We start from the raw sequence: 27,852 nt of genomic DNA, 5'->3' as shown, positions 1-27,852 counted from the left end.
CTTCAGTCTACAACAATTCAGTAGACTCTGATTTTGTAAAATGAAACTAAACATTTTGTTTTTTTTTGTTTTTTGCTTCTCACTGAACTCTCCCCCACCCTGAGTTTAAACACTGTGACTGAGTTACCTTTTTCACAGCAATGTAGTTATTTGCATAGGTTCAACAAGAGTCTTTTGCTTTCCTGGTACATAACTGGATAAAATTGAATGTCACCATGGCCTTACTTGGAAGATTGTTATGTGAGGATGATGGTCATTTAACAGGTATGTCAAACAACTCCAAGGAACAAAGGTTAATTTTACTTCCGTAGCCAATGCCTACAAAACCCTGGCTTAGTACCAACCTCCTAGGGCTGTAACCTATAGTCTAGTGCCTAAACTGGTCTATAGGATCCTATTATGAAGGGTGGTGACAAAGAGCACTTCCTGGCAGGTCATGAACCTCAGTAAATTTAAGGGAACTCAAGTCGAGAGGAATTCATCCAAATCTACAGATGGTATAGGTGAATATGGTGGAGTGTCTTAGGCTTGCTTTCCTAGCCCTGAGCTAGCAAATGATGGAGACTTTTTCTCCCTCAACCCACTGCCCCCTCACCCCACAGAGACTTTTAAAAGTGCAGTTCTATGGTTCCCATAGCTGTTCAATAGAACATAGCTCTAGATTTGCAAAGCAAACTCAAGGAAGCTTATGTGGTTAATTAACACTCTTGCCACACCCATGCAAATAATCAGGCCAAGCCTAATGAGACCATTCTTTTTATGACCAAGAATAATCTTTGAGATTTTTATAGTCACAAAGGGGAAGTTATTAGGGAAACTGGGAAGACTTTAAAAGAAGCAAAAAAGATTACTGGGTAGGTGTACTTTCAACGAAATATTATATGCTGCTTCTGGGTTATCTGATTCTATAAGAATTTTATAAGAATTTTGCCTTGCACCCCCTTTTTTTGGTTTTTGAGTTACTTTATAACCCTCTAAATTGTGGAAAACTGAGAGATGGAAATGATTATTATCCAGACATACAAAATAATTCTGTCTGATTAAGATGCAATTAATTTCCTTCTGTGGACAGGCCAGTTTTGCATCTACTAGCAAATTCATTTTAGCATTCCTGATTGCTGATATATGTATTTGCTCTTTGAGTTCTTCTTTGGACCAATTTTTAAACAAATTACTTGTTCCTTAATTAATAAGTTAACTCAATTTTTTGACACATACTTTATTTGACTCATGATTTCATGCTTATAAAAATAGATAGATTTATCTTGTGTTATTTAAAGTCTTTAATATATCTGAGTTCTCTTTAGACATAAGGGGTAATATAGAAATCTGGTTTTATTTTCTTCAAAAACTATGTATTTTTTCCTATCATTTATTAAGTAATCTATTTTTCCCCATTGATTTGAAAGACCACCTTTCTGGTATTATTTGGGTCATTTATGCATTCACTACTATGATCTATTTATTTATTTGCACCCAGTTCAAGTCTGTTTTAAGTGCTATGGCTTTATAACACATTTGGATAATTTGGCAGGTTATTCTGATGTTGTACTGACTCTTCCAATGAGCAGATTATTTTACCAACTTGGATTAGCCTAACATGTAAACTAATAAAAGATTTTTAAAAATTGATATTCAAAAATTGGCCTAGTTATTTAGGCCTCATCCACCCTTTCCAAACTAGGCAAAACAGAATTACAAACCTAGAAAGTAAGAAAACAGGGCATCTGAGCTGCAAAGTTATCATTAAGCCCCGTGATGGTTAATATTAAGTGTCAACTTGATTGGACTGAAGGATGCTGGTAAAGTATTGTTTCTGGGCGTGTCTGCAAGGGTGTTGCCAGAGAAGATTGACATGTGAGTCAGTGGACTGGGAGAGGAAGACCCATCCTCAGTGTGGGTGGACACCATCCAATAAGCTGCCAGCACGGCTAGAACAAAGCAGGCGGAAGAAGATGGACTAAGCTGGCTTGCTTAGTCTTCTGACTTTCATCTTTCTCCCGTGCTGGGCGCCTCCTTCCATTCCTCCTGCCCTTGCACATCAGACTCCAGGTTCTTCAGCTTTTGGATTCTGGGACTTACACCAGTGGTTTGCCGGGGGCTCTCCGGCCTTTGGCCACAGACTGAAGGCTGCACTGTCAGCTTACCTGTTTCTGAGGCTTTTGGACTTGGACTTAGCTACTATCGGCTTCTTTTTTCCCCAGTTTACAGACGGCCTATTGTGAGACTTCACCTTGTGATGGTGTGAGCCAACTCTCCCTAAAAACTCTCTTTCATATATACATATATCCTATTAGTTCTATCCCTCTGGAGAGCCCTGACTAATACAAGCTCACAGTTTATTCCATGGGAAAGGGGGAGAATAGTTCTTCCCTGGCAATTCTGTGTAAAAAAGGACGGAATAGAACAGTATTAGCAAAGACTCGTGGAGGGAGAGTAGAAGGAAGAAGCCAGAACTATCAAAGGCACTGCAGGACTGGTCCTTTCGATTTGGAACAAAATCTGCTCAGATTCTCAATAGTCTTTTAACTTTTACCACTGCTTGAGTTTAAAAGTGATAATTACTCACTCACACCCTTTGCCCTTGGGGTTTTGATCAATTAAGAAGTAGGCATAGGAGGCATGTAAGGATAAAAATATCAGCTTTATTCTGAATGAAGTTAGGTTGGAGAACATGACTTGGACTCCTGTGCCCCAGGTTTCTACTTTGAGTTTTGCATGTGTGCCACCGAGGCCCCGCAGAATGCGCTGCTGTCACCTGGGCAGGCCAGAGGAGTTCATCAAGGGGGTCTTCATCCCCAGCCACACCGTAAAACACCCAGGCTATTCCGGTTCTAGCCCTGTCCACCAGAAGAACTTGGATAGCAGACTTTGGCCATCTTGCTGATCTGGTAAAGCCTTTCTAAGATGCTGGAGAGGAGCTGGTGATGGATAAAGAAAAGACAAGAGGCTGCACTAGCTTTGACCCAATAGTTCCTGAGAACTATTGATAGAATTTCCTATGTTATAGGTAGCAGCAATGTGGGTAGAGGAAGATTCAACTCCTTCCTACAACATAGGGCAGAAATTTATACTTATAAAGATAAACTTGACTTAAAAAATAAAATATACTCTGATTATGAAGAATGGAGAAATGTAGTATATGTTTCAGGCCAGATAGAGTTCTATCAGAAGTATTTTAAAAAATATTTATGTTAGGGTGCTTAAATATATAACCTTCTATGATCTAGAGCACTGACAAATGTGTACAACCCTTCTCCAGAAATCCTAAATAGTGTATATAGTACTCAACTGCCCCAGTTTAGTATTGCATTGCAAAAGAACAAGTACAAAATTTGTAAATATTTTTAGTTCACATTTTTTAATGTTTAAAAACTATGTTAACAGAGCAGTTATAGAAGAGAACTTCTTACATTTCTTTATTTACACCACACCCTGAAAAAACCCCAGTTCTATTTGATTAACTATGAATAGCAAAGTTTTGTGACTTGTGACTCACTTAAATCACCCATCTGAAATTCATTTACAAGGTTTTTACATTAATAAAACAGTAGTGTGCTACATGTACCAGACTCAGATGAAGTCTAAGGTACACTGGACTCTAGAGAGTGGATTACATACCAATGACCAAGATTCAAGTGTTTGGGGAAGAAATTACCTAAGACAGTCTATGTTGGCGTCAACACTAAAATAAAAGGCAAACATGCAGGACTTTCAAAGCGTGATTAGATAATGGTTCTTTGTTTTCTTTCCTTCAAATTTGTGCTCATAATTCATATTCAGGTTCCCTCTCCCCGCTTTCATGGATCCCAAAGTTTGAGAAATGCAGCAATTCAATTGTGAAAAAAACATTCTTCTCCCCAACTTCTGTTTTCATATGTACTATGTATTGGTATCAGTGTTAACAATGGAAGATCATTATGAAGAAACAATTTGTCATTTTGGGTATATCTGTTTCTATATGACAAGGATTTGTGTCTAAATATTCCTTATTTATATCTCAGAGGACTATCTGTTAAATAATTGATCTTAATGCCAGCACAAGAAATCAATGGAGCTATTTCTCAGACATTTCTTTCTCTAAACAATTAAGTAGGGTTTTAGGTTCCAAGTTTACATTGAGAGAATTATGTTACCTGGGAGAGAATGTAAATTTTTCTAATTCCCAAACAAAACCACTAATATCTAGGAAACATTTATTGTTTATATGCAGATCCTAGAGACTTCTATTTCAGTGTGGATCAACAACTGCAAAAATATACAGCCTCCTATTTATTTACAATAATATTTACATACAAATGAAGTATTTCCTGCAATAAGCCTCAGCTGCATAGATTCTTCCTTTAAAAATGTAAATTCGAGCCTGTATACAGATGGGCCCAGTTTCATAGCCCTTCCTTAGATAAAAGCCTAAAGAAGGAAAATGTCTGCACCTTGTGAACTTTACATATTTTGCAAGAACTTTCTCTTTGAGGTTTGGTGATAGTTGTTAGTTGTTAGACACCCTGCCTTCAGTTTGTACCCGAAAGCTTTATCTTGTCATAAATAATTCATTGTAATTTAGGGGAAGTATGTCCTGTTGCTAAAGGATTTTCAAACCTGCCATCCCCAAGGAAAATCATGTATTAGTATTGCTAAATGATGGTTTGTATCTTCTTTGTTTTGAAGGTGGCTAGATGTTTGCTGTGAATTTGAATGGGAGAATTATATTCTTAAGGTTTACACCCCCTCTAAGCCTAAAGCCATTTAAATTGATAAACTGAGAGAGACACACAGGTTTTACTCTAAGGTATAAAATCCAATATCTGATCATATTCCTGATCTCCCCCCGACTCCAACTAAATGTGCCATAGTCCAACACCGTGCCCCACTGAATTGGAACTCACTATTTCATTCTTTTGAGAGTAGTTTGTAGCTCCTTAAGCAGAGCAGACCTTTCAGTAGAGAATTCGCTTTAAAAGGAGGACAGGATTATCATCACACGATTAACACAAACACTGGAGAACTTACTTCTGACAAATTTAGTATTTCTTCTAAGTCTGCATTTACAAAGGGTCTTTTCTTTTAATTTCTTTCGCAACTGCCCCGCCCCCACTAAAGCCTCACTTTCATTTCCTCACAGCTTTAAAAAATAAAATATTATCACGCCTCAGCCCGAGGTAACACCGAGTACAGGCAGCCTGTGTTTAGGGATGTGCACCTGCACTGGTATTTTCAACGAGAGGGGGATGACCAGGTGGCATCCCTGGATTCACTCGCTTTCTTGCCATTGCAGAGACCCCTGCCGCCAGGCTCCTTTCCTCCCCTCCCTAAAGCCTTGCTCCTGTATCTTGCACCATGAGTCCTAGGAATCATCTTGTGAGGTAGGACAAATGGGAAGTAAAAGGGAGACTCATTGACTTAGGGTGGTTCTCAAACTTGATGCACTTTAGAATCATCTGCTGAGTCCCTCCCTGAGAGCTTCTGACTTCACCATGTCTGGGAGGGGGCTGAGAATCTGCATTCTAATGAGGTCCCCGATGATGCTAATGCTACTGGTCTAGGGGCCACACTTTGAGAACCACTGGCTTAGAGGCATGAATCAAGCTCCCAAAAGCAGTCAGTTCCAGGGTAACAGTCTTAGGTGCTCTCCGAAACACTGAGAAATCTTACCACAACCCTGTGTCCACCATAAGCCCTATCACCATCACCCATCTGGGTGCTTCTTTTTCTCAACAGGGTCTGTACCTGTAAAAAAGGAAAGTGGGTGGAGAGCTTTTTTTTTTTTTTTCTTTTTTCTTGTTTTCTAACCTCCCAGCTGATTCCTGGAGAGTTAAAACATGGTTACTAGCACTAAAAACATTAAAAGTGCTGTGCGCTGGCCTCAATGACTGGTACATGGGAGAAGCTGTGCAGCAGCATCCTTTTCTGTGGTGGGCAGGGCAGGATATGGGCCATAGAAGCCAAAAGTCAGACAAGCAGAAGAAGGCAGACCATGCCTGAACCCTCCAGACAACAGCAGAGGTAGCAGCTGACAGATGTCCCTGGAGGTTTCTGACCCGTGAGAGGTCCCTTCACCCTCCTTCACCCTCCTCCTACCATCAGGCTCTCTGGCAGTTATGGACTTATTCCTCCCCATTTTTGCTGGACACCATGTTTCAGGCCACTCTGGTCACCTATAATCCGGTGGCATCTCTACCCCCACTGTTCAGTAGGTGGGATGTGGCTGGGATGGATAGTCCAGATTCTACTAACAGGCAACTCTGAACAAACACCCTCCCTGGAAACAATGTTATATTTGATGGTTCGATTCTTTAGCAAACCTATTACATTATTCGATTTCAGCTAAACTATGGGTTTGATCATCTTTTCCAGCTGCTCTAGGGGCCTAACCACCGTGGATAACATGGTCTCTAAAGGAAAATACATTCCAGGTTGCAAACAATCAACTGACAACTTTTGGAATATGATCTCCTTATATATTGGGGCTCCCTGTGCCTAAACAGAGTAGGTTTCCCTCCTGTGCATATTTCAACAGCCCCACTTCCAATAAGTAACATTAAGTAAATTAGGAATTGACAGTATTCTGTGTTACAATAACTAGAGAACAGTTCTAAATCCAAAGTGTGAAACTGGCACTGTTCACTAGTATAGAGATCCTACCTACCAAAGGAAAACGTGCTGCTCCCCATGGCTAAGGTATAGTATTCTTTAACCTACTAATTTAGCAGAAAAACTTCCAGAGCACTTGACTGTGCTGTTTAAATTCGACCTAACATCTGTGATACATGTATTTTTGGCTACCAATTCACTATTCTGAACAAGAATAAGAGCAGTATACTTTACAGCTAATCCCACACAAAGGATGTAACTAATCAGTGATATTTGACAAATTACAGTAGGTCTATTACATTCAGTCAACAACAAATTTAGATAAACATACAAAGGTTTTTAAAAATATGTGTGGCATCACACACAGCAACAACAGTGTGCCTCCTCTAAACAAATCTATTTTAAATAAATATTCCTTGTATTGACACATGAAACCCAGAGGCCCAAAAATATCCTACACATCCCAGTTAATGATAATGTTCTAAATTGACTTTGTGAGTGTAAAATGAATTGCTATAAAGTAATGAGGAAAATAGAAAGTAGCATAATATAGCTTGTGAACTAAATTATGTATTTTTAAAGGTAAGGTCATCCCACTTCCTGGCTATTTCATTACTGGTGCTCTAGACAAGCTCCCAAGAACCGACTGAATCTTGGCTTGTTCTGTTTCTGTCATTGCTAATATAATATGGAAAACATTGCTGAAAAGGACAGAGATGACCATAGATATGGCTAGGGTAGGTATTCATATCTAGATATCTGAACTCTGGCCTAATGTGGATATGATTCTGTAGCATTATATTAAAAGCTATGACGATGCAATGCAGGAAATAACCTTTCATTCTCCCCCCAAGAGGATCACGACAAGTGCTTCAATGCCTGCCGTATCTATGGGACATTAGTGTGATTCTCAGTGAGAGTGAAGGCCTTTGGGGATTTGAGTCAGGAAGAGAATATGGCTAAGTGCCTGGAAACTCTGCAAACAGTCTGCAGTTAGATTCTACTTATCTCTGGATAAGAAATCTGTGCTCAGTGAACTTATGTGTATGGAAAATTCAACCAGAATATAGAGGAAACATAAGTCCTGTTTCAAGAGACCAGCTCACGGAGCATGCACATTTCTCACCATATGCAAGCTATGGACAATTCAATCACAGGGCATGGCCCCACTTAGGGGAATGCAGTTCTGGATTTCCTTGCTATCCCTATTCCTTTTTCAGCTACAAACTCTCCTCTTTTTCAGTCTCTTCAGTTTCCTCGTGCTCCCTTTAGGAGAGGGACTAGGATAAGAGTACCAGGCAACTCTGTCCTCCTGCATGGACAGTAATGGAGATGGGCAGTAATGGCACAGTCCTTGATTGGGGAAGAGAAGAGGAGACAGCACAGACACTGAGACCCCCCTTGTCTTCCTCATCTGGGGGAAGGAAGGTACTCAGTGATTCTGTCAGAAGCTCTTCACAAAGACTATCTCTGAGGGTTTTTTTTTTTCCACAAGACTAGATGGAGAATTAATGAAGAAGAAATGGAAATGAGGCTTATTTAAGGTACAAAATCTTGTATTTGTAATAACCTAGATTTATAGATATAAAACAAGTCTTCTAAAGACTTCCCTAAAGTACTCAATATAAAACAGGAGTTACTTATCCTAGATCATCCTTAGTTAGGTACACATGATTCTCTGTGCAACTAGCTGGTGGACATGAATAAAAACTGCTAGGCCTGTAATGTACTAAAACATTTTTCTCCCTTCAGCGAGACAGGGTTGAAGGCTAAACGCATCAGAGTAGTATTTTCTTAGGCATTTTGGACAGTCATTTTGCAGTGGGTTCCACAGGTTTTCCCCAGCGAAAGTTGACTCAGACCAGAGTAACTCTGACACAAGTTGCCAAGAGGGAAACAATACTTCATTTGCTAGATTACCCAAATGTGTAGCTTCATTTAATTACCAAGGTAAGAATCATCCCCAACCACTTTTCAGCTGAGAACACTTGCCAGAGAATGTCTCTGGATGGGAATAGATGTGGTACCAGCTAGTCCACTGGACTACCCGAGCTCAGCTGCCAGGCGATCAGAGCCACCTCAAATATTGGGCATGCTCTGATTCAGCAGTGGCAGTGCCCTATAACTTTCAGATGATTATCTCTGTGTGCTATGTTAACCAAAATAGGCAAATTATTTACGAAACCATTTTTTTTCTGTAAAGCAAAATAAATATATACAATTCAAGATTCTTTTCTTTTCTAAAAAGGTACAGATAGTGTGAGCTGAACATCAGTAGGAAAATTATTTCAGAATCTGGATGTATAATAAATAAACATGATTGCATATCATGTTTCCAAAGTTCTAAGAGACTGGGAAGCCACAAAACATAGAGTGAGACGGGTAAAAAATGACTGTGAAAAGTACTGGGAAATATGATTGTATGAAAATTGAAAAAAAAATTCACAATCCCTAAATTGATCCCAAATCTTGGAGGGACATGAAGCATTATAGAAACACGTCTCTGTTTTGCAACCAAAGTATTATTCCATTTTAAGCATTCTGTACATTTCTGTTTGCTTCTGTAAACTTGCAGAATAGGTGGTGAGAGATTGCTGATGTGTGGGGACTTGACTGAGCAGACAACAGGGCTGTTTCTTTTTCTTGGCGGGTCTCAGTGGCCTTCGTCGCCACTCGATGAGCAGGCCCAGTCATAGATGACCAAGGGAATGCTGACCAAGGAGAACAACACCCCCAGGCCCAAGAAAAGGGCAGCCTGGAGCAAGAGAAAGGCAAGGGTTATTTTCAGTGCAGCAAAAATTTTCCACATGTACCTGGGGAAAAAAAATAGAATGGTTTTCCCTCTCCCTTTGTGTCCCCTGGTATTCAGAGTTTGTCACAACCATGGCTGAACTGTGAGAATCTTTCTAAAATTGTATGAATCTGATTCTGCAAGGATGGGAAAATAGAAAAAAAAAAAAAACAAGCTAAGCAGAGTAGTTCTCTATGTCCCATTCTTTGACTTCATGGTCACCTCAAGTGTATGTATCCGTTCTACAAATGACTGGGTATCCTTATGGCTTCTCTCAAACTAATATTACAACCAAAGGGGGAAAAAAGGCCTTAGAAAATATCATTTTGTTATTCATTACATACCAACCTAGCTTATCACTGGCAAGCAAACATTTCTGTTTGAAAAAGTGGAAAAAAACATAGAAAAGCAAAATAGATTTAAGTGAAATAGGAAACAGGTGTCAAAAACTAAGTTACCTGAAGGGCTGATGAAGGCCATAGGTGGACAGATGATGATATGGTTTGGTGTGTCCCTACCCAAATCTCATCTTGAATTTTAGCTCCCATGATTCCCACGTCATAGGAGTGACCCGGTGGGAGGTAATTGAGTCCTGGGGGCGGATCTTTCCCATGCTGTGCTCGCGATAGTGAATACATCTCATGAGATCTGTTGGTTTTATAAAAGAGAGTTCCCCTGAACATGCTTTCTGCCTGCCACCATGTAAAATGTGCCTTTGCTCCTTGTTTGCCCTCCACTATGATTGTGAGGCCTCCCCAGTCATGTGGAATTGTGAGTCAATTAAACCTCTTTCCTTTATAAATTACCCTGTCTCAGGTATTTTTTAAAATTATACTTTAAGTTCTAGGGTACATGTGCATAATGTGCAGGTTTGTTACATAGGTATACATGTGCCATGTTGGTTTGCTGCACCCATCAACTTGTAATTTACATTAGGTATTTCTCCTAATGCTATCCCTCCCCAAGCCCCCTACCCTATGACAGGCCCCGGTGTGTGATGTTCTCTGTCCTGTGTCCATGTGTTCTTGTTGCTCAACTCCCACCTATGAGTGAAAACATGCAGTGTTTGGTTTTCTGTCGTTGTGATAGTTTGCTTAGAATGATGGTTTCCAGCTTCATCCATGTACCTTCAAAGGACATGAGTTCATCCTTTTTTTTATGGCTGCATACTATTCCATGGTGTACATATGTCACATTTTCTTAATCCAGTCTATCATTGATGGACATCTGGGTTGGTTCCAAGTCTTTGCTATTGTGAATAGTGCCACAATAAACATACGTGTGCATGTGCCTTTATAGTAGCATGATTTATAATCCTTTGGGTATATACCCAGTAATGGGATGGCTGGGTCAAATGGTATTTCTAGTTCTGGATCCTTGAGGAATCACCACACTGTCTTCCACAATGGTTGAACTAGTTTACAGTCCCACTGACAGTGAAAAAGTGTTCCTATTTCTCCACATCCTCTCCAGCCTCTGTTGTCTCCTGACTTTTTAATGATCGCCATTCTAACTGGTGTGAGATGGTATCTCATTGTGGTTTTGATTTGCATTTCTCTGATGACCAGTGATGATGAGCATTTTTTCACATCTCTGTTGGCTGCATAAATGTCTTCTTTTGAGAAGTGTCTGTTCATATCCGTTGCCCACTTTTTGATGGGGCTGTTTTTTTCTCATAAATTTGATTAAGTTCTTTGTAGATTCTGGATATTAGCCCTTTGTCAGGTGGGTAGACTGCAAAGATTTGCTCCCATTTTGTAGGTTGCCTGTTCACTCTGATGGTAGTTTCTTTTGCTGTGCAGAAGCTCTTTAGTTTAATTAAATCCCATTTGTCTATTTTGGCTTTTGTTGCCATTGCTTTTTGTGTTTTAGCAATGAAGTCCTTGCCCATGTCTGTGTCCTGAATGGTATTGCCTAGGTTTTCTTCTAGGGTTTTTATGGTTTTAGGTCTAACATTTAAGTCTTTAATCCATCTGGAATTAATTTTTGTATAAGGTGTAAGGAAGGGATCCAGTTTCAGCTTTCTACAAATGGCTAGCCAGTTTTCCCAGCACCATTTATTAAATAGGGAACACTTCCCCCATTGCTTGTTTTTGTTAGGTTTGTCAAAGCTCAGATGGTTGTAGATGTGTGGCGTTAATTCTGAGGCCTCTGTTCTGTTCCATTGGTCCATATATCTGTTTTGGTACCAGTACCATGCTGTTTTGGTTACTGTAGCCTTGTTGTATAGTTTGAAGTCAGGTAGCATGATGCCTCCAGCTTGTTCTTTTTGCATAGGATTGTCTTGACTATGTGAGCTCTTTTTTGGTTCCATATGAACTTTAAAGTAGTTTTTTCCAATTCTGTGAAGAAAGTCAGTGGTAGCTTGATGAGGATAGCATTGAATCTATAAATTACCTTAGGAAGTATGGCCCTTTATATGATATTAATTCTTCCTGTCCATGAGCATGGAATGTTCTTCCATTTGTTTGTGTCCTCTTTTATTTCACTGAGCAGTGGTTTGTAGTTCTCCTTGAAGAGGTCCTTCACATCTCTTGTAAGTTGGATTCCTAGGTATTTTATTCCCTTTAGAGTAAATGTGATTGAGATTTCACTCATGATTTGGCTGTTTGTCTATTATTGGTGTATAGGAATGTTTGTAATTTTTGCACTTTCATTTTGTATCCTGAGACTTTGCTGAAGTTCCTTATCAGTTTAAGGAGATTTTGGGCTGAGATGATGGGGTTTTCTAAATATACAATCAGGTCATCTGCAAACAGAGACAATTTGACTTCCTCTTTTCCTAACTGAATGCCCTTTTTTTCTTTCTTGTGCCTGATTGCCCTAGCCAGAAGTTCCAACACTATGTTGAATAAGAGTGGTGAGAGAGGGCATCCTGTCTTGTGATGGTTTTCAAAGGGAATGCTTCTAGTTTGTGCCCATTCAGTATGATATTGGCTGTGGGTTTGTCATAAATAGCTCTTTATTATTTTGAGATATGTTCCATCAATACCTAGCTTATTGAGAGTTTTTAGCATGAAGGACTGTTGAATTTTGTCAAAGGCCTTTTCTACATCTATTGAGATAATCATGTGGTTTTTGTCATTGGTTCTGTTTATGTGATGGATTACATTTATTGATTTGCATATGTTGAACCAGTCTTGCATCCCAGGGATGAAGCTGACTTGATCATGGTGGATAAGCATTTTGATGTGCTGCTGGATTTGGTTGGCCAGTATTTTATTGAAGATTTTTGCATCAATGTTCCTGAGGGATATTGGCCTAAAATTATCTTTTTTTGTTGTGTCTCTACCTGGCTTTGATAACAGGATGATGCTAGCCTCATAAAACGAGTTAGGGAGGATTCCTTCTTTTCTACTGATTGAAATAGTTTCAGGAGGAATGGTGCCAGCTCCTCTTTGTACGTCTGATAGAATTCGGCTGTGAATCCTTCTGGTCCTGGACTTTTTTTTTGGTTGGTAGGCTATTATTTACTACCTCCACTTCAGAACCTGTTATTGATCTATTCAGATATTCAACTTCTTCCTGGTTTAGTCTTGGGAGGGTGTACGTGTCCAGGAATTTATACATTTCTTCTGGATTTTCTAGTTTATTTGCGTAGAGGTGTTTATAGTATTCTCTGATGGTAGTTTGTATTTCTGTGGGATCGGTGGTGATATCCCTTTATCATTTTTTTATTGCGTCTATTTGATTCTTGTCTCTTTTCTTCTTTATTAGTCTTGCTAGCAGTCTATCTATTTTGTTGATCTTTTCAAAAAACCAGTTCCTGGATTAACTGATGTTTTGAAGGATTTTTTTTTGTGTGTGTGTGTCTCTATCTCCTTCAATTCTGCTCCGATCTAAGTTATTTCCTACCTTCTGCTAGCTTTTGAATGTTTTTGCTCTTGCTTCTCTAGTTCTTTTAATTGTGATGTTAAGGTGTCGATTTTAGATCTTCCTTGCTTTCTCTTGTGGGCATTTAGTGCTATAAATTTGCCTGTACACACTGCTTTAAATATGTCCCAGAGATTCTGGTATGTTGTATCTTTGTTCTCTTTGGTTTCAAAGAACATCTTTATTAATGGCTTCATTTCGTTATGTACCCAGTAGTCATTCAGGAGCAGGTTGTTCAGTGTCCATGTAGTTGTGTGGTTTTCAGTGAGTTTCTTAATCCTGAGTTCTAATTTGATTGCACCGTGTCTGAGAGACAGCTTTTTGTGATTTCTGTTCTTTTTAAATTTGCTGAGTATTTTACTACCAATTATGTGGCCAATTTTAGAATAAGTGCAGTGTGGTGCTGAGAATTTGGGGTGGAGTGTTCTGTAGATGTCTATTAGGTCTGCTTGGTGCAGAGCCGAGTTCAAGTACTGGATATCCTCCATAACCTTCTGTCTTGTTGATCTGTCTAATATTGACAGTGGGGTGTTAAAGTCTCCCATTATTATGGTGTGGGAATCTAAGTCTCTTTGTAGGTCTCTAAGGACTTGCTATATGAATCTGGGTGCTCCTGTATTGAGTGCATATATATTTAGAATAGTTAGCTCTTCTTGGTGAATTGATCCCTTTACCACTAAGTAGTGGCCCTCTTTATCTCTTTTGATCTTTGTTGGTTTAAAGTCTGGTTTATCAGATATGATAAACCAGGATGGCAACTCCCGTTTTTTTCTTTTTTCTTTTCTTTTTGTTTTTTTGCTTTCCATTTGCTTGGTCGATCTTCCTCCATCCATTTATTTTGAGCCTATGTGCGTCTTTGCATGTGAGATGGGTCTCCTCAATACAGCACACTGATGGTTCTTGACTCTTTATCAAATTTGCCAACCTGTGTCTTTTAATTGGGGTTGGGGTATTTAGCTCATTTACACTTAAGGTTAATATTGTTATATTTGAATTTGATCCTGTCATTATGCTGTTAGTTGTTTTTTTTGCTCATTAGTTGATGCGGTTTTTTTCATAGCATCACTAGTCTTTACCATTTGGCATGTTTTTGCAGTGGCTGGTACTGGTTGGTCCTTTCCATGTTTAGTGCTTCCTTCAGGAGCTTTTGTAAGGCAGGCCTGGTGGTGACACAATCTCTCAGCATTTGCTTGTCTATAAAGGATTTTATTTCTCCTTCACCTATGAAGCTTAGTTTGGCTGGATATGAGACTCTGCGTTGAAAATTCTTTTCTTTAAGAATATTGGCCCCCACTCTCTTCTGGCTTGTAGGGTTTCTGCCGAGAGATCTGCTGTTAGTCTAATGGGCTGCCCTTTGTGGGTAACCCTACCTTTCTCTCTGGCTGCCCTTAACATTTTTTCCTTCGTTTCAACCTTGGTGAATCTGACAATTATGTGTCTTGGGGTTGCTCTTCTCGAGGAGTATCATGGTGTTCTTTGTATTTCCTGAATTTGAATATTGGCCTGCCTTGCTAGGTTGGGAAAGTTCTCCTGGATAGTATCCTGAAGAGTGTTTTCTAACTTGGATCCATTCTCTCTGTCACTTTCAGGAACACCAATCAAACGTGTATTTGGTCTTTTCACATAGTCCCACATTTCTTGGAGGGTTTGTTCATTTCCTTTCACTCTTTTTTCTCTAAACTTCTCTTCTAGCTTTATTTCATTAATTTGATCTTCAATCACTGATACCCTTTCTTCCACCTGATCAAATCGGCTATTGAAGCTTGTGCATGGGTCATGATGTTCTCGTGCTGTAGTTTTAAGCTTCATCAGGTCATCTGAGGTCTTCTCTACGCTGTTTATTCTGGTTAGCCATTGATCTAACCTTTTTTCATGGTTTTTAGCTTCCTTGCAATGGGTTAGAACATCCTCCTTTAGCTCAGAGAAGTTTGTTATTACCGACTTTCTGAAGCCTACTTCTGTCAACTCATCAAACTCATTCTTCATTCAGTATTGTTCCCTTATTGGTGAGGAACTGCGATCATTTGGAGGAGAAGAGGTGCTCTGTTTTTTGGAATTTTCAGCTTTTCTGCTCTGGTTTCTCCTCAACTTTGTGGTTTTATCTACCTTTGGTCTTTGATGCTGGTGACCTGTAGATGGGGCTTTGATGTGGATGACCTTTTTGTTGATGTTGATGCTATTCCTTTCTCTTTGTTAGTTTTCCTTCTAATAGATCCCTCAGCTGCAGGTTTGTTGGGGTTTGCTGGAGGTGCACTCCAGAACCTGTTTGCCTGGGTATCACCAGCAAAGGCTGCAGAACAGCAAATATTGCTGCCTGATCCTTCCTCTGGAAGCTTCGTCCCAGAGGGGCACCTGTGTGTGTGAGGTGTCAGTCAGCCCCTGCTGGGAGGTGTTTCCCAGTCAGGGACCTGCTTGCGGCGGCAGTCTGTCTGTTCTTGGAGCTCAAACGCCGTGCCAAGAGAACTACTGCTCTCTTCAGAGCTGTCAGACAGGGACACTTAAGTCTGCAGAAGCTGTCTGCTGCCTTTTTTTCTGCTATGCTCTATCCCCAGAGGTGGACTCTGTAGAGGCAGTAGGCCTTGATGAGCAGCGGTGGGCTCCATCCAGCTCATGCTTCCCGGCCTCTTTGTTTACACTGTGAGCTACTCAAGCCTCAGCAATGGTGGATGCACCCCCGCATCAAGCTGCAGCCTTGCAGGTCGATCTCAGACTGTTGCGCTAGCAGTGAGTAAGCCTCCACTGGCATGGGACCCACTGAGCCAGACACGGGAGGGTATTTCCTGGTCTGCTGGTTGCTAAGACTGTGGGAAAAGTGCAATATTTGGTCAGGAGTGTAACGTTTCTCCAGGTATAGTCTGTCATGGCTTCCCTTGGCTAAGAAAGGGAAATCCACTGACCCCTTGTGCTTCCTGGGTGAGGCGATGCCCCTCCCTGCTTCAGTTCGCCCTCCGTGGGCTGTACCCACTGTCCAGCCAGTCCCAATGAGATGAACCAGGTACCTCAGTTGGAAATGCAGAAATCACCCATCTTCTACAATCTTTCTGGGAGCTGCAGACTGGAGCTGTTCCTATTTGGCTATCTTGGAAGCAATCTCGGGTATTTCTTTATTAGCAGTGTGAGAACAGACTAATACAGATTACTAAATCCAGAATCCAGAGAACACAAGATTATATGTTCCTTGTGCTTGAGCATGTTCAGTGAGAGTGCTGCAGGGAGAAGGATGATGCATTCTGAGAGCCAACAGGGCTGGACTGGAAACTGGAGGAGGAGAAAGAGCTAGGGAAGGAGAGGAGTGAATTGGGGGTTGAGATGGCTGCACATGGCATATCATCCTGGGTCCAGTCTAACTCCCAGTGATCCCTACACAGATGGAGCCCTTGTCTAATGCCATTTGGCAGACCCTACTACTCGTTTTATTATGGGACCAGGGTTGGAGAAGCTCAGAATTCATGGACAGCAGGCCTCCACCATTTTCAGATTTAGTCTAAATATACTGTCCCATTGTGCCAGAGTGACTGCTTCATCCTCTCTGTCCTCATTAAGCCCCTACAGGTAAGTCTTGGAAGGATTTGGGAATTAAGGTTTCAGGGGTGATCATGTTGGGGAACTGGATGCTCTACTAGCATCAGTGCTGCTTTTCCTAAATGCACAGGGATGACCCTCCTGCCTACACTTCTCATCTGGATCTGTTGACAGGTAACAGGTACAATTGCAGTGCTTTCACTAGCTGGGAGGGCAAGTAGGAAGCCTTCTCTGAGGCCAAGCAAAATGAAGCTCCAGAAGGGACTCAGGTACCAGCCACTTCACCCCTGCTTCCCTCACTGTCTCCAAGTGCACCATCTTCAAGATGCCCTTGAACCTCATCAGACCTGGAAACAAGAATCCCAATATAGAAAGGCAGTTTTTGAATCCAGGTCTGTTGTTCCAAAGCATATCTGTCAAATAATAAAAAGACTATTTAAGCTAACTCAGACATTTTAATTAAGGCATTGCATGTTCCCTGGGCTGTAGGGAGGAGTTACATGAGTAGAAATCATATGGAAACAGTGGACTGCATAACCTCTGTGAGTCCCTCGTCACTTCCTCTCTTGCTAAAGACTAGACACTGTCCTATAGAGACACAGGAGGATGAATGTCCATTCTTCTGACTGGCCATGCCCTGGATCAGAACAAAAGCTGAGGCACAATAAGAGTAAAACCAGAGGGCTGGGCACGGTGGCTCATGCCTATAATCCCACAATGGGGAAGGCCAAGGCGGGCGGATCACGAGGTCAGGAGATCCAGACCATCCTGGCTAACATGGTTGAAACCCCGTCTCTACTAAAAATACAAAAAAAAAAAAAAAAAAAAAAAAAAGAATTAGCCAGGCATGGTGGTGGTTGCCAGCTACTCAGGATGCTGAGGCAGGAGAATGGCGTGAACCTGGGAGGCGGAACTTACAGTGAGCTGAGATCATGCCACTGCACTCCAGCCTGGGCGACAGAGTGAGACTCCGTCTCAAAAAAAAAAAAAAGAGTAAAATCAGAAAAGATATTTGGAGGGACGGGAGAAGATTCTGATATGATATTTTAAATCTCTCCCAAGTAGCAAAGCTACAGGGCTTCTGCCTCCTTTCAAGGCAACTGAAAGTAGTCTTGATAGAAAGGTGGACTATTTATTTTGTAAATTTAAATGGAAAACTAATCAGAAAAGTTAGAGTGGCTGGCAAGAGACATACCCAAATTCTTTGAGTTCCTTTATCTCCATCCTGGTCTGTGATTTTTAAATAAAGAGATGAAGGAAGAATGAAAATAAGCATGTTAGCAGATGTAACTCCTATAAAATAAGAAAAAAGAGAAAGTTTAGCATTGCTATTGTGAAATTTTCCCTCCAAACAGCTACTGTAGAATGAGAAGCACAAAGTCATGAAGCCATACCTACGACTCCAAAAATATCCTTCATGGAGGGTATGAAGATCACCAACAAGTTGATAACAACCAAGAGTATGCAGGTAACCACGATATGACGACATAAATTAAACTTTGTTTTCTTAGCCAGTTCAAATAAAGATGAACGAACCTGCAAGAAGAGAAAACAAAGATTCTGTAAATGCCTACAGCATGCCAACACTGACATTTCTCCGCAGAGTAACTGATTTATTGGTGCACACGAATTCATGAAATGTTTTGTAATGCCTAGTGAATTTATAGATGGTTTAACAGTTTTGGAAGTTCTGGGGCTTGACTTAAGAGGGAAGGTATTTTTATTTATAGAATAGTAGAGTTTTCTTTTGTGGGGGGGTGTAGTTTCTGTCTTTGATTTATCTAAGACTTGAGTGTTCATTTCTGTTTTTTTACATTCTCTCTTCATGTCTGACTGAGATTTGAACATTCTATTGTCATTTATTTGTAAAGAACAGGGTCAGATTAATTAGAATGGAGATTCACTGCATCAGAGGCTCCCTGATGCACTGAATGCCACTTGCTTTTCAAACAGCCTGAACTGAGTCTTGGGATCTTTCCCAGATGCAGATTCAATAACCCAGGAAAGTTACCTGGGGCAGGCTTTCTCTGCAATGGGCTCCTGCAGGCAGAAGGAAAGCCGAGACCTCAGGTTTTCTCATATTGCACCGAGGCCCTTACTCACCGTGAAAAATAACACTGGCACTGTGAGGATCACAGCAACAATGACAGCCAGCCGCACTGTCAGGATAAGAATGTCATTTTTACTCTGATACTTGTGAAGGAGGTCTGACTGGACGTTGTCTGAAATGAGGGAAAAGCAAGAGGGTTTTAAAGGGAGACAAAGTATATCAGTTTTTCTGAACAACAAAGAATGTGTAAACTAAAGGGCAAGAAAAGCAATGTTTTGAAATGTCTATTAAAACAATTAAGTTGGAAAGAAAAATCTCTGTGTAAGACATGCTCCACTGTGCATATGCAACTTAGCAAAGGAATTTAAAGTAATCACTACAAGAAGCTACATGGGGTGGGAATGCTTAATTTAGACTAAATTAAACCTAGCAGTACACTGGGCTTGAAAATGAAACATACAGTTGAAGCACGAAGCTGCTCTTAATCTAGACTTTCCCTCTGCTCTTCAAACCACGCCAAACTACCACAGGCTTGCTCAGGGAGGGTGGGGGTGGGGCTGGGGGGGTGCTACAAGCCACCTTGGAGCTTGTTTCAAACTCTTCTCTTGTTAAGTCAACTTCAAGTGGCCAAGCAGCAGAGGCACTAGCTGAAATTTCACCATCAGGAAATAATTCCACTCTTCCATGTATAGTGTTCTTGTAAAAAAAAGAAATTTAGTTTATGTACTACTCTGTGTGTGTGTGTGTGTGTGTGTGTGTGTGTTGAGACAGGGTTTTGCTCTTTCACCCAGGCTGGAGTGTGGTTGCCGTAGTGCCATCTTGGCTCACTGCAACCTCTGCTTCATGGGCACAAGCAATTCTCCTGCCTCAGCCTCCCGAGTAGCTGGGACTACAGGCGTGTGCCACCATGCGTGGCTAATTTTGTATTTTTTTTTTTTTTTTGTAGAGATAGGGGTCTCGTTACGTTGCCCAGGCTGGTCTCGAACTCCTAGGCTCAAGCTATCCACCTACCTAGGCCTCCCAAGAGGCTGAGATTACAGGTACAAGCCACCACACCTGGCCTTATGTACTACTTTGAACTTTTTCTCAACTCAGAACTTCAGAAAGTGTTATTTTAAAGACTAACAAAGCTAGAATGGCAGTCACATAGAGTATGAAGCTACTCACTCTTTTGACAAGAGATAATTTCCCCTCCTGTCTCCTGCAAGGGCTTCTCACTGCACCAGTCTTAAGGTTCTCAGCATGGAATTCAAATGCTAATCTGTACCATAGAGCTTGGTCTCAGTTTCCAAAACAGAACCATAAGTTATAATACGAATCTCACTAGTTCTAATTTCCTTAATTCAAAATAACTAACCACTTACAAATAGCTAAGCCTTTTTATTTAATCCAAGAGTAATAAAAGTGTTTGGTGTTCTATTCTATGTGAAAATAATGCATTTACAAAGAAAAATTATAGCTTGAACAAGACAACAGTGAGACTTCAACTAACATTAAGTTCTCTGCCTCTCTCTCCCTATACCCACTGCAGCCCTGCAACTCTGTAGGCACCTTAGCAACACCATTTTTATGTAAAAATTAAATATGGTATTTATGAATTCATTAGACAATGCTATTCTGCATTGCTAGTGAAAATGATAATAATAACATCTGTATAATCAGAGTAGCCTTTTTCTCCAGGCTGAATTAATAATTTTTAAATGTGCTTAATTTTGAGACATTTGTGTTTATGATAAAAGTTCCAAAGAATTATTATTTAGTAGAGAAGATTGTGAAATACATACAGATATATATATGTACACACACACATACACTTATATATACACACATATATATATTTAAATTAGGTCCCCAATTATAAAGATAATGAAAGGTATTAAATAAAGTTTCAGGATAATTTGAATAGGAGAGGATGAAGAAGCAGTAAAAGCCGGTAAACTGTTCATTCAGGGTCAGTAAAAGTTACATATGAAACCTTGTTCCCTTTTCAGATTTCATTTTTTAAAATTTTCTATATCATTCCTTCAGATCTTTGCAAGGCTCCGACTTCCAGTGAACAATTAGGAGTTTCATTTTTAATTAACTCAGAGTGTCATGAGTGTAGCACTCTGCTCTTTCTCACTTTCAGCATCTGTCTCTGTCTCTCCATTCTATTAATGGAATCTGACCCAATTTGCAGTGTCAATTAGGAAAGCCTTGTCTGATGTAGTTTTAAACCTTCCTCAGTAAAGTTAGCATGCTTCTAAAATGCAATTTCTTTTAAGGACACTGTTAGGAGAAAAAATTATAAATACTGTTTTAGTAAATATTTTATTCTGCAGTCTGCATGAACATGATAAAGATCACCATTGCTTTAAGTAGAAGAAAAAACTAGAAAAACCAATGGATAGCTTTGTTGCTTTCTTTGCCTTTCATGTTAAAAGTTATTTCAACACTGATTTTTACTAATTTGTTTACAAATACTTATATTTATGTACCAGTAGAAATTACTTACCATAGAATGTCAAGTAGCCAAAAATGGCAGTCAGGAAGTACATAACAAACATGGCGAAAAAGGAGATGTTTGAAACCATCTGCATTTTTTTCTGTGATCGGCTAAAAACAAATAAATGTTAAAAATTAAAAATCATATCACTGAATTTAAGTGCCAGTGTTAACATTGAAGAATACTAATTTAACTTTGCCTCTCTCAGGTTAGGGAAGATCTGAACAGCTGAAATTACCCCTGGCAGTTATGCCAGTTGAAAATAACCTCTCTTATACTGAATTGGTATAGATCCATGGAGATTCACGGAACTACACTCCCGTAAGTGTTCTTCCCCCATTCTTTTAAAAGAATATCAAGTTCTCATCGGAAGGGCAGACAGCATTTTTTTTAATATTTGGCCTTGATATTATCTCCACACTAGCTGGACAAAGGAAAACATGCAGAAAAAAATCAGTGCTGTTCTCCTAGCTCCAGAGATTAGCGGCAGAGCTGGAACTTGACCTAAGGTGTTCTGTCTCTAAAGCTGCTGTTTTAGGTTCTGATTTTCCCATTGGGTGGCCTCAGGGATGCACCTGGAAGTCTGCAGGTCTCCAGTGCACCAAGCGCCCAAGAGATCACAGCTGGAATGATGAAGGGCTCCATCTCTCAGGTCAAGTTCACTCTGGGGTTGGGATGACCCTCTAAGTTTCTTTAACTGCCCAAACAATTAATCTGCAAGACTGGTATTCAATAAATAACAGACCACAGATAGTCATAACATTTGATTATGTCATAACAAGGAATCTGGGATGCCATGGGAGTATGGAAACAAGAAAAATTAAGAAGGCAGGCCGGGCGCGGTGGCTCAAGCCTGTAATCCCAGCACTTTGGGAGGCCAAGACGGGTGAATCACGAGGTCAGGAGATCGAGACCATCCTGGCTAACACGGTGAAACCCCGTCTCTACTAAAAAATACAAAAAAAAAAAAAAAAAAAAAACTAGCCGGGCGAGGTGGCAGGCGCCTGTAGTCCCAGCTACTCGGGAGGCTGAGGCAGGAGAATGGCGTAAACTCGGGAGGCGGAGCTTGCAGTGAGCTGAGATCCGGCCACTGCACTCCAGCCCGGGCGACGGAGTCGAGCGAGACTCCGTCTCAAAAAAAAAAAAAAAAAAAAAAAAAAAAGAAGAAGAAGGCTGGGCGCGGCGGCTCACGCCTGTAATCCCAGCACTTTGGGAGGACGAGGCAGGCACATCATCTGAGCTCAGGAGTTCAAGACCAGCCTGGGCAACATGGTGAAACTCTGTGTCTACAGAAAATACAAAAGTTAGTTGGGCGTGCGGGCATGTGCCTGTAGTTCCAGCTACCTGAGAGGCTGAGGTGGGAGGATTGCTTGACCCTGGGAAGTTAAGACTGCAGTGAGCTGAGATCATACTATAGCACTGTAGCCTGGGTGACAGAGTGAGACTCTGTCTCAAAAAAAAAAAAAAAAAAAAAAGTAAAGAAAAATTGAGAAGTATACACTTGAGAAAATTAAAAGCTAAAACAAAAAGCTGAACTATTAAAAGATGCCAAAGACAAGGGCAAGAAACCATGGATTTCTCTTCCCCGAGGAAAGGCTATCCGCCTTACCATTGCTGAAGAGAGAGACAAAAGACTGGCGGCCAAACAGAGCAGTGGGTGAAATGGGTCCCTGGGTGACATGTCAGACCTTTGTATGTAATTAAAAATATTGTGGCAGGAAAAAAAAAAATGCCAAAGATATATTTAAATTCTCCAGAAAGAGGATCACAAACTAGGAGTGATGTATATACACATAGATGTAGATGGTTTAAAATTTAGCCATGTATCAATTAAATATGAAAAAAATGAGTGGATTCAATGCTAAATGACATCAACTTTGTTTCAAAATGGAAATAAATACCAATATTGTCTATCTTTTCTAAGTTTTTAAGATTATGCTATGGTGACTATTTTTGTTTATGTTTGATAACCGTAGGCTAAAAAGAGAACACATGAAGAAGTTTATAAGCAGGCCTTAATTTTCTCAAAACCAGCAATCAAAAATAAATCAATAAATCCATAGAATTTTCTTAATAGTTAAAAATGAACAGCAATATTCTCTTTTCCTAGTTTGTGGCCTTAACATTGATGTCTTACTGTCTGATTTACTAGCCTTTTCACCCAAACCAACAGGCAATCAGAGACAATGTATTTAGCAGTTTACAGACAAATCTGAAGATTATCACCCACTTGCAAAATACGCATACATAACGGAAAGCAACACAAATACTTAAACTGTCCTCGGTGATAACAATATTCGAAAAACCAATTAATGAAAAAGCCCACATGGTTGGCTACTTTTTATGTTTATGACCCCCCAAAATACTGTAAGTTTCTGATTTTTCTTGCTTTCTTGTTTCTTAAAATACAATGCTTGTTTAAGAATGGCAGGATGTGAGTAAATGTTGAAGCTAGGTGATGAATCCACCGACGTTCATTAGACAAGTCTGTTTATTTTAATTCCATACTTGTCTATTAATGAGGAGATGTAAAACGATTAAGATTAAAAAATTAAACAAATTTCTTACTCTTTAAGCTCACTGTAAATTGGCAGGACTGATGGGTGGCAGACAAATGCAAATGCAATGGTTGGTAAAGCATACACGGTCTATTTGAGAGAAAAGAACAGACATTAGGAAAAACACTTTTACCATAAAAATGACACAGCTCCAGTATTTCTGAGCTCTTTTCATCTGACAGCTCTTCAGAATCCCTGGATTATTTGGTTATTAGGAGGGTTTTGATCTCTAAAATAGAAGCAGCTTTCCTAAGAGAGCTTATCTAGCTCGAGCCATTAGCCACTTGTCACAGAGGGACTTTGGATTTGGCTCACCTACGGCGTATTTTATATACTCCAGGTATACAACACCCCTGTTTATACAGCATGAGCCAGTTACATGGCACTCTTCCTAGGATAGCTCACTGGGTCCCCACAGCAATCCCAAGCAGTAGGCAGACTATGGCTGTTCTCCTGGCTCCCTCCAACAGGTCAGGCGACTGGCCCAGCACTCCCACCTCTAGTTTATTGCTCTTTGCTCTACATCAGGTGCATGGAATCAGACTTAAAAGATATCCTCTGAAAAGAAAATCTGTTTCATATTGCACTACTTTGGTTATATCCTTACAATTAGAGAGAAAGAGAGAGAATCCAATCTATTTAGTTTTCTTAGATAAGGCTCTTTGAAACTCTCAAACTCAATCTAACTTCCTATGCAAAAATAAGTGAAAACTAGCCTATCTTATGCCCTAACTCTGCTGATGCACTATGCCAGGTGTATTCTAACAAAACCTTGTAAGATGCAGAATAGAATCCTTATTTTTACTCAAGAGGTTGGGTGACTTGCCTGAGGATTCAAATCCAAGCCTGACTGACTCTATAATCCTCTGTTTCCCATTGGTATCAACAATATTTTAATAGTATGAGAGTCTTTTAAGTGTCAGTTTGTGGTGGCATCTACATTTCAACTGTGCAAGCTGAGGAAGTCTGCAGTATTCCTTTCTGTCATCACCAGAACCAGGGGGCAAAGGATGTTCCTAATCTGTTTTTGAAGCATCACCTAGCACTCTACACAGGAAAAGCTGAGACAATTATCCAGAATGGGATTTTGACAGGGAATGCTTAATGGTAAGAGAGAGTGTAAAATACAATATTTGTATATTTCTCAAGGATCTCTACATAGATGTGTAATCTAGAAGCAATGGTACCATGTGTTCTTTTGAGAACTAACACATTCAAAACAGTGCAATTACAAGTATGAGAAATAGAATGCCCTTAATAAAAATGCTCATTTCATCTGCAAAGGATCAGGAAACTTACCTTTGAATTGAAGGTAACATATTTTGGCGTACACATGTCAGCATTTGTTGAATTAGCACTTATTGTTGAATTTAGCTCTGGAACAATGCAGGGAATCTGAAATTTCTTGTAAATAACCTGGTATTAAGAAGTATAGTAGAAGCAGTATGGACTTTAGTAAAGCCAAATAATGAATAATTATTACATGCCATTGTACCATCACAAAACCAAACCAGCCATTTCAATCAGCACTTACCACTATTAGGAAAAAAACCATACAGCTCAAGGAAAATCCACTAGTATAGCCAAGATACCCTTTAAAAAAAGTAAAAAATAATTATTTTTTTTCCATTTTTTAAAATTTTGGAGCTACCCATCATAAACTGTTATTATTTCAAAATTCATCACCTCATTTATTTCAATGCATTATTTCAAGCATATTTTAGAGCTCCAATAATAAACATACATGCCCAAGTGAATACAAGATTTATTATTTGACAGTGCTACTTTATTTGGCAAAAAAATGGGGCTCTGATTAAAAACATTATATTATGTGTTTTGATTCCAACTCTCCCTGCACACTAGAGAACACGGACTCCCAGAATCCAGTGGAAAAGAGCCTTCCAATTTTTGTTTTAAGTCTGTGTTGGTGGACTCTGATGGACTCCTATGGGCAAACCCATTTACTCCTTGATCCCCTCAATAGCTCTTTATTATACACTTATTGTGTGCATACTGAATGTCAGTTATAATACTTTTCTCCCCAGATGAGAGAAAGTAGATGAAGCGAATTTCCAGTGGTAAATTGAGTATCTGGGCATCTTTAGCTAGCTCCCCGTAGAATGCCTACTAGGTGATCTCCAATTGCCACCATGACCTCCAGAAAGGTAGAGTTAAGCAGCCTCTCAGGACTGCATTATTCTCAACCCTGGAGAAGAGCTTTTCTCTACTTAACTGAAAAGAGCTACCTCTATAGGTACAGAAAACACAGATGCAGAAACCAGAAAATTAAGTAGTTAAAAAAAAAACTATTTATAAACCTCACAGAACAGCTACAGAGGTCTGATATTTTGATCCAAAACAAAACAAAAAACTGAGGCTTATAATTATTGTTCGAAGAACTTTTATCCAAACTTTTGTTTGAATTAGCCCAGAATTAAAGTAAATACATTTTACAGGTTTTTGACTGGATGGCAGTCTGGCCACATTATTCAATGTATGAAATTTCCCTAACATCAGGCATTCTTGTCTTCAAATACAAGCATAAAAACAAGTAGTAGATCCAAGCCAAATGGATATGACTTGGGGATTATCCACCATTTCTGACTTTTGATTTATCTCTCCCACTTCGAAGAGAAATAATTGAGGCTGGCTAGACTCTCTAAATTTATAATACTTGTGGGTATAAATCTAGGCAGCTTTCGGTCTCCATACTAGATTTGAAAATATATTTATCTAAATAATGATGGTAGTTAAGACTTCGTATGAAGAGAATTCCATTTTTTGGACTTCTCTCAGAGTAGCATATAAGTTGTACTATTGAAAATAGCCCTGTCTGTTCTGGCCCCAGAACCTCCCTTCTCCCCTCCACAGCTCAGTAGAGGGATTGTTTAGGAGGTCACATACTGACTATTGTTTTTATGCCATATTAAAGTTGAGACCGATTAATACTTTCAATTTATCATGCACTTAATCTTTGAGCGCATGCAGAGGGGAAGCAGAGGGCAATGCTGTCCATTTTTACTCAGTTTCTGATTCACTTGGGCACTGCAGAATATGATAAAAACAAAATCTGTCCTTACCTAAGTTCTTCAAGAGACACAGAGGGAGAATTATGCCAAAGGTAACTATCACTACCAGAACTCGGCCATCCACGTACCAGGCTCTGAAAGGCATTTCAAGGGTTAGGTTATATTTTTTTAGAAAGTGACTTTTTCCCCCTCCAGTGTAAAATTTCATAATATATATTTTTATTAATTTTTACTATATCCATTAACTTTTAAAATCATTATTCAGATCTTATCCAAATACTTTAACCCAACCACTACTTATTTACTACAGCTTCACTCCCATGTAATGGAAGAAGGAATATTGTTGTTTTTTTTTCTTTCCCATTGGGTAAATGTGGCATTCTTTTGAATTATTTACATGGTTTCAAAACTGAATGCACACATTGTATTCTGTCAGATTACAACTTGTCCTACCAATTATTTAAAGAGAAAGCTCCTTTTTGTTTTGCTGGGATAGTATCAGCGAGAAACAAGTCAGCACAGGTAGGCATTTCTCTCTCCCTGATCCCTTGGATTTGACCTTGAATCCTGAGAACACTAGAAACTCTGGCTTCTATGATTCTCCCTTGAAAGAAAACAGAGAAACTAAGACTGACAAGAACTGTTAAACAAGAGGGAGTCAAAACACAATTGTGCCAAATGTAGCTGCAACATTTTCCAGGGTTATCTACATCTTTAGTGAGGTTGGCTCATGTAAATTTTGCTCCCAAAATACTATGTCCCTTCTTTAAGCAAGAGGCTAGGGTCTTAATTTTTTTTTTCATATTCCACTTTTGTGTTAAAAATATTCCATATCTGTTCTATTTCACCAAAACTAGATATAGATTTCAAGCTCTTGGGAAAATGCAGTATCCACCACTCACAGCATGACAGACAAATCTACTTTTCAAATGTTCATATTCAAATGACTCTCC

The 27,852-nt window shown here is 39.7% G+C and overlaps 1 protein-coding gene across 1 annotated transcript in view; it reads right to left on the bottom strand.

Annotated features, from left to right (window-relative positions):
- Window positions 1-3,344: 3,344 nt before the first annotated feature.
- The window catches only part of SLC38A1 (solute carrier family 38 member 1), an 86,999-nt gene continuing 62,491 nt past the window's right edge, over window positions 3,345-27,852 (bottom strand). The window contains 9 exon segments of the mRNA XM_030939971.1: window positions 3,345-9,346; window positions 17,973-18,070; window positions 18,172-18,313; window positions 18,881-18,999; window positions 21,322-21,422; window positions 23,881-23,960; window positions 25,170-25,286; window positions 25,405-25,463; window positions 26,951-27,033. Coding sequence (XP_030795831.1) covers window positions 9,245-9,346; window positions 17,973-18,070; window positions 18,172-18,313; window positions 18,881-18,999; window positions 21,322-21,422; window positions 23,881-23,960; window positions 25,170-25,286; window positions 25,405-25,463; window positions 26,951-27,033 — 901 coding nt within the window. The 3' untranslated portion in view covers window positions 3,345-9,244.

Source organism: Rhinopithecus roxellana, chromosome 10 (assembly GCF_007565055.1).
Source record: "Rhinopithecus roxellana isolate Shanxi Qingling chromosome 10, ASM756505v1, whole genome shotgun sequence".
Lineage (NCBI taxonomy): Eukaryota > Metazoa > Chordata > Mammalia > Primates > Cercopithecidae > Rhinopithecus > Rhinopithecus roxellana.
Note: the sequence above shows the minus strand (reverse complement) of the source record. Positions and strands in the feature narration are given on the sequence as shown.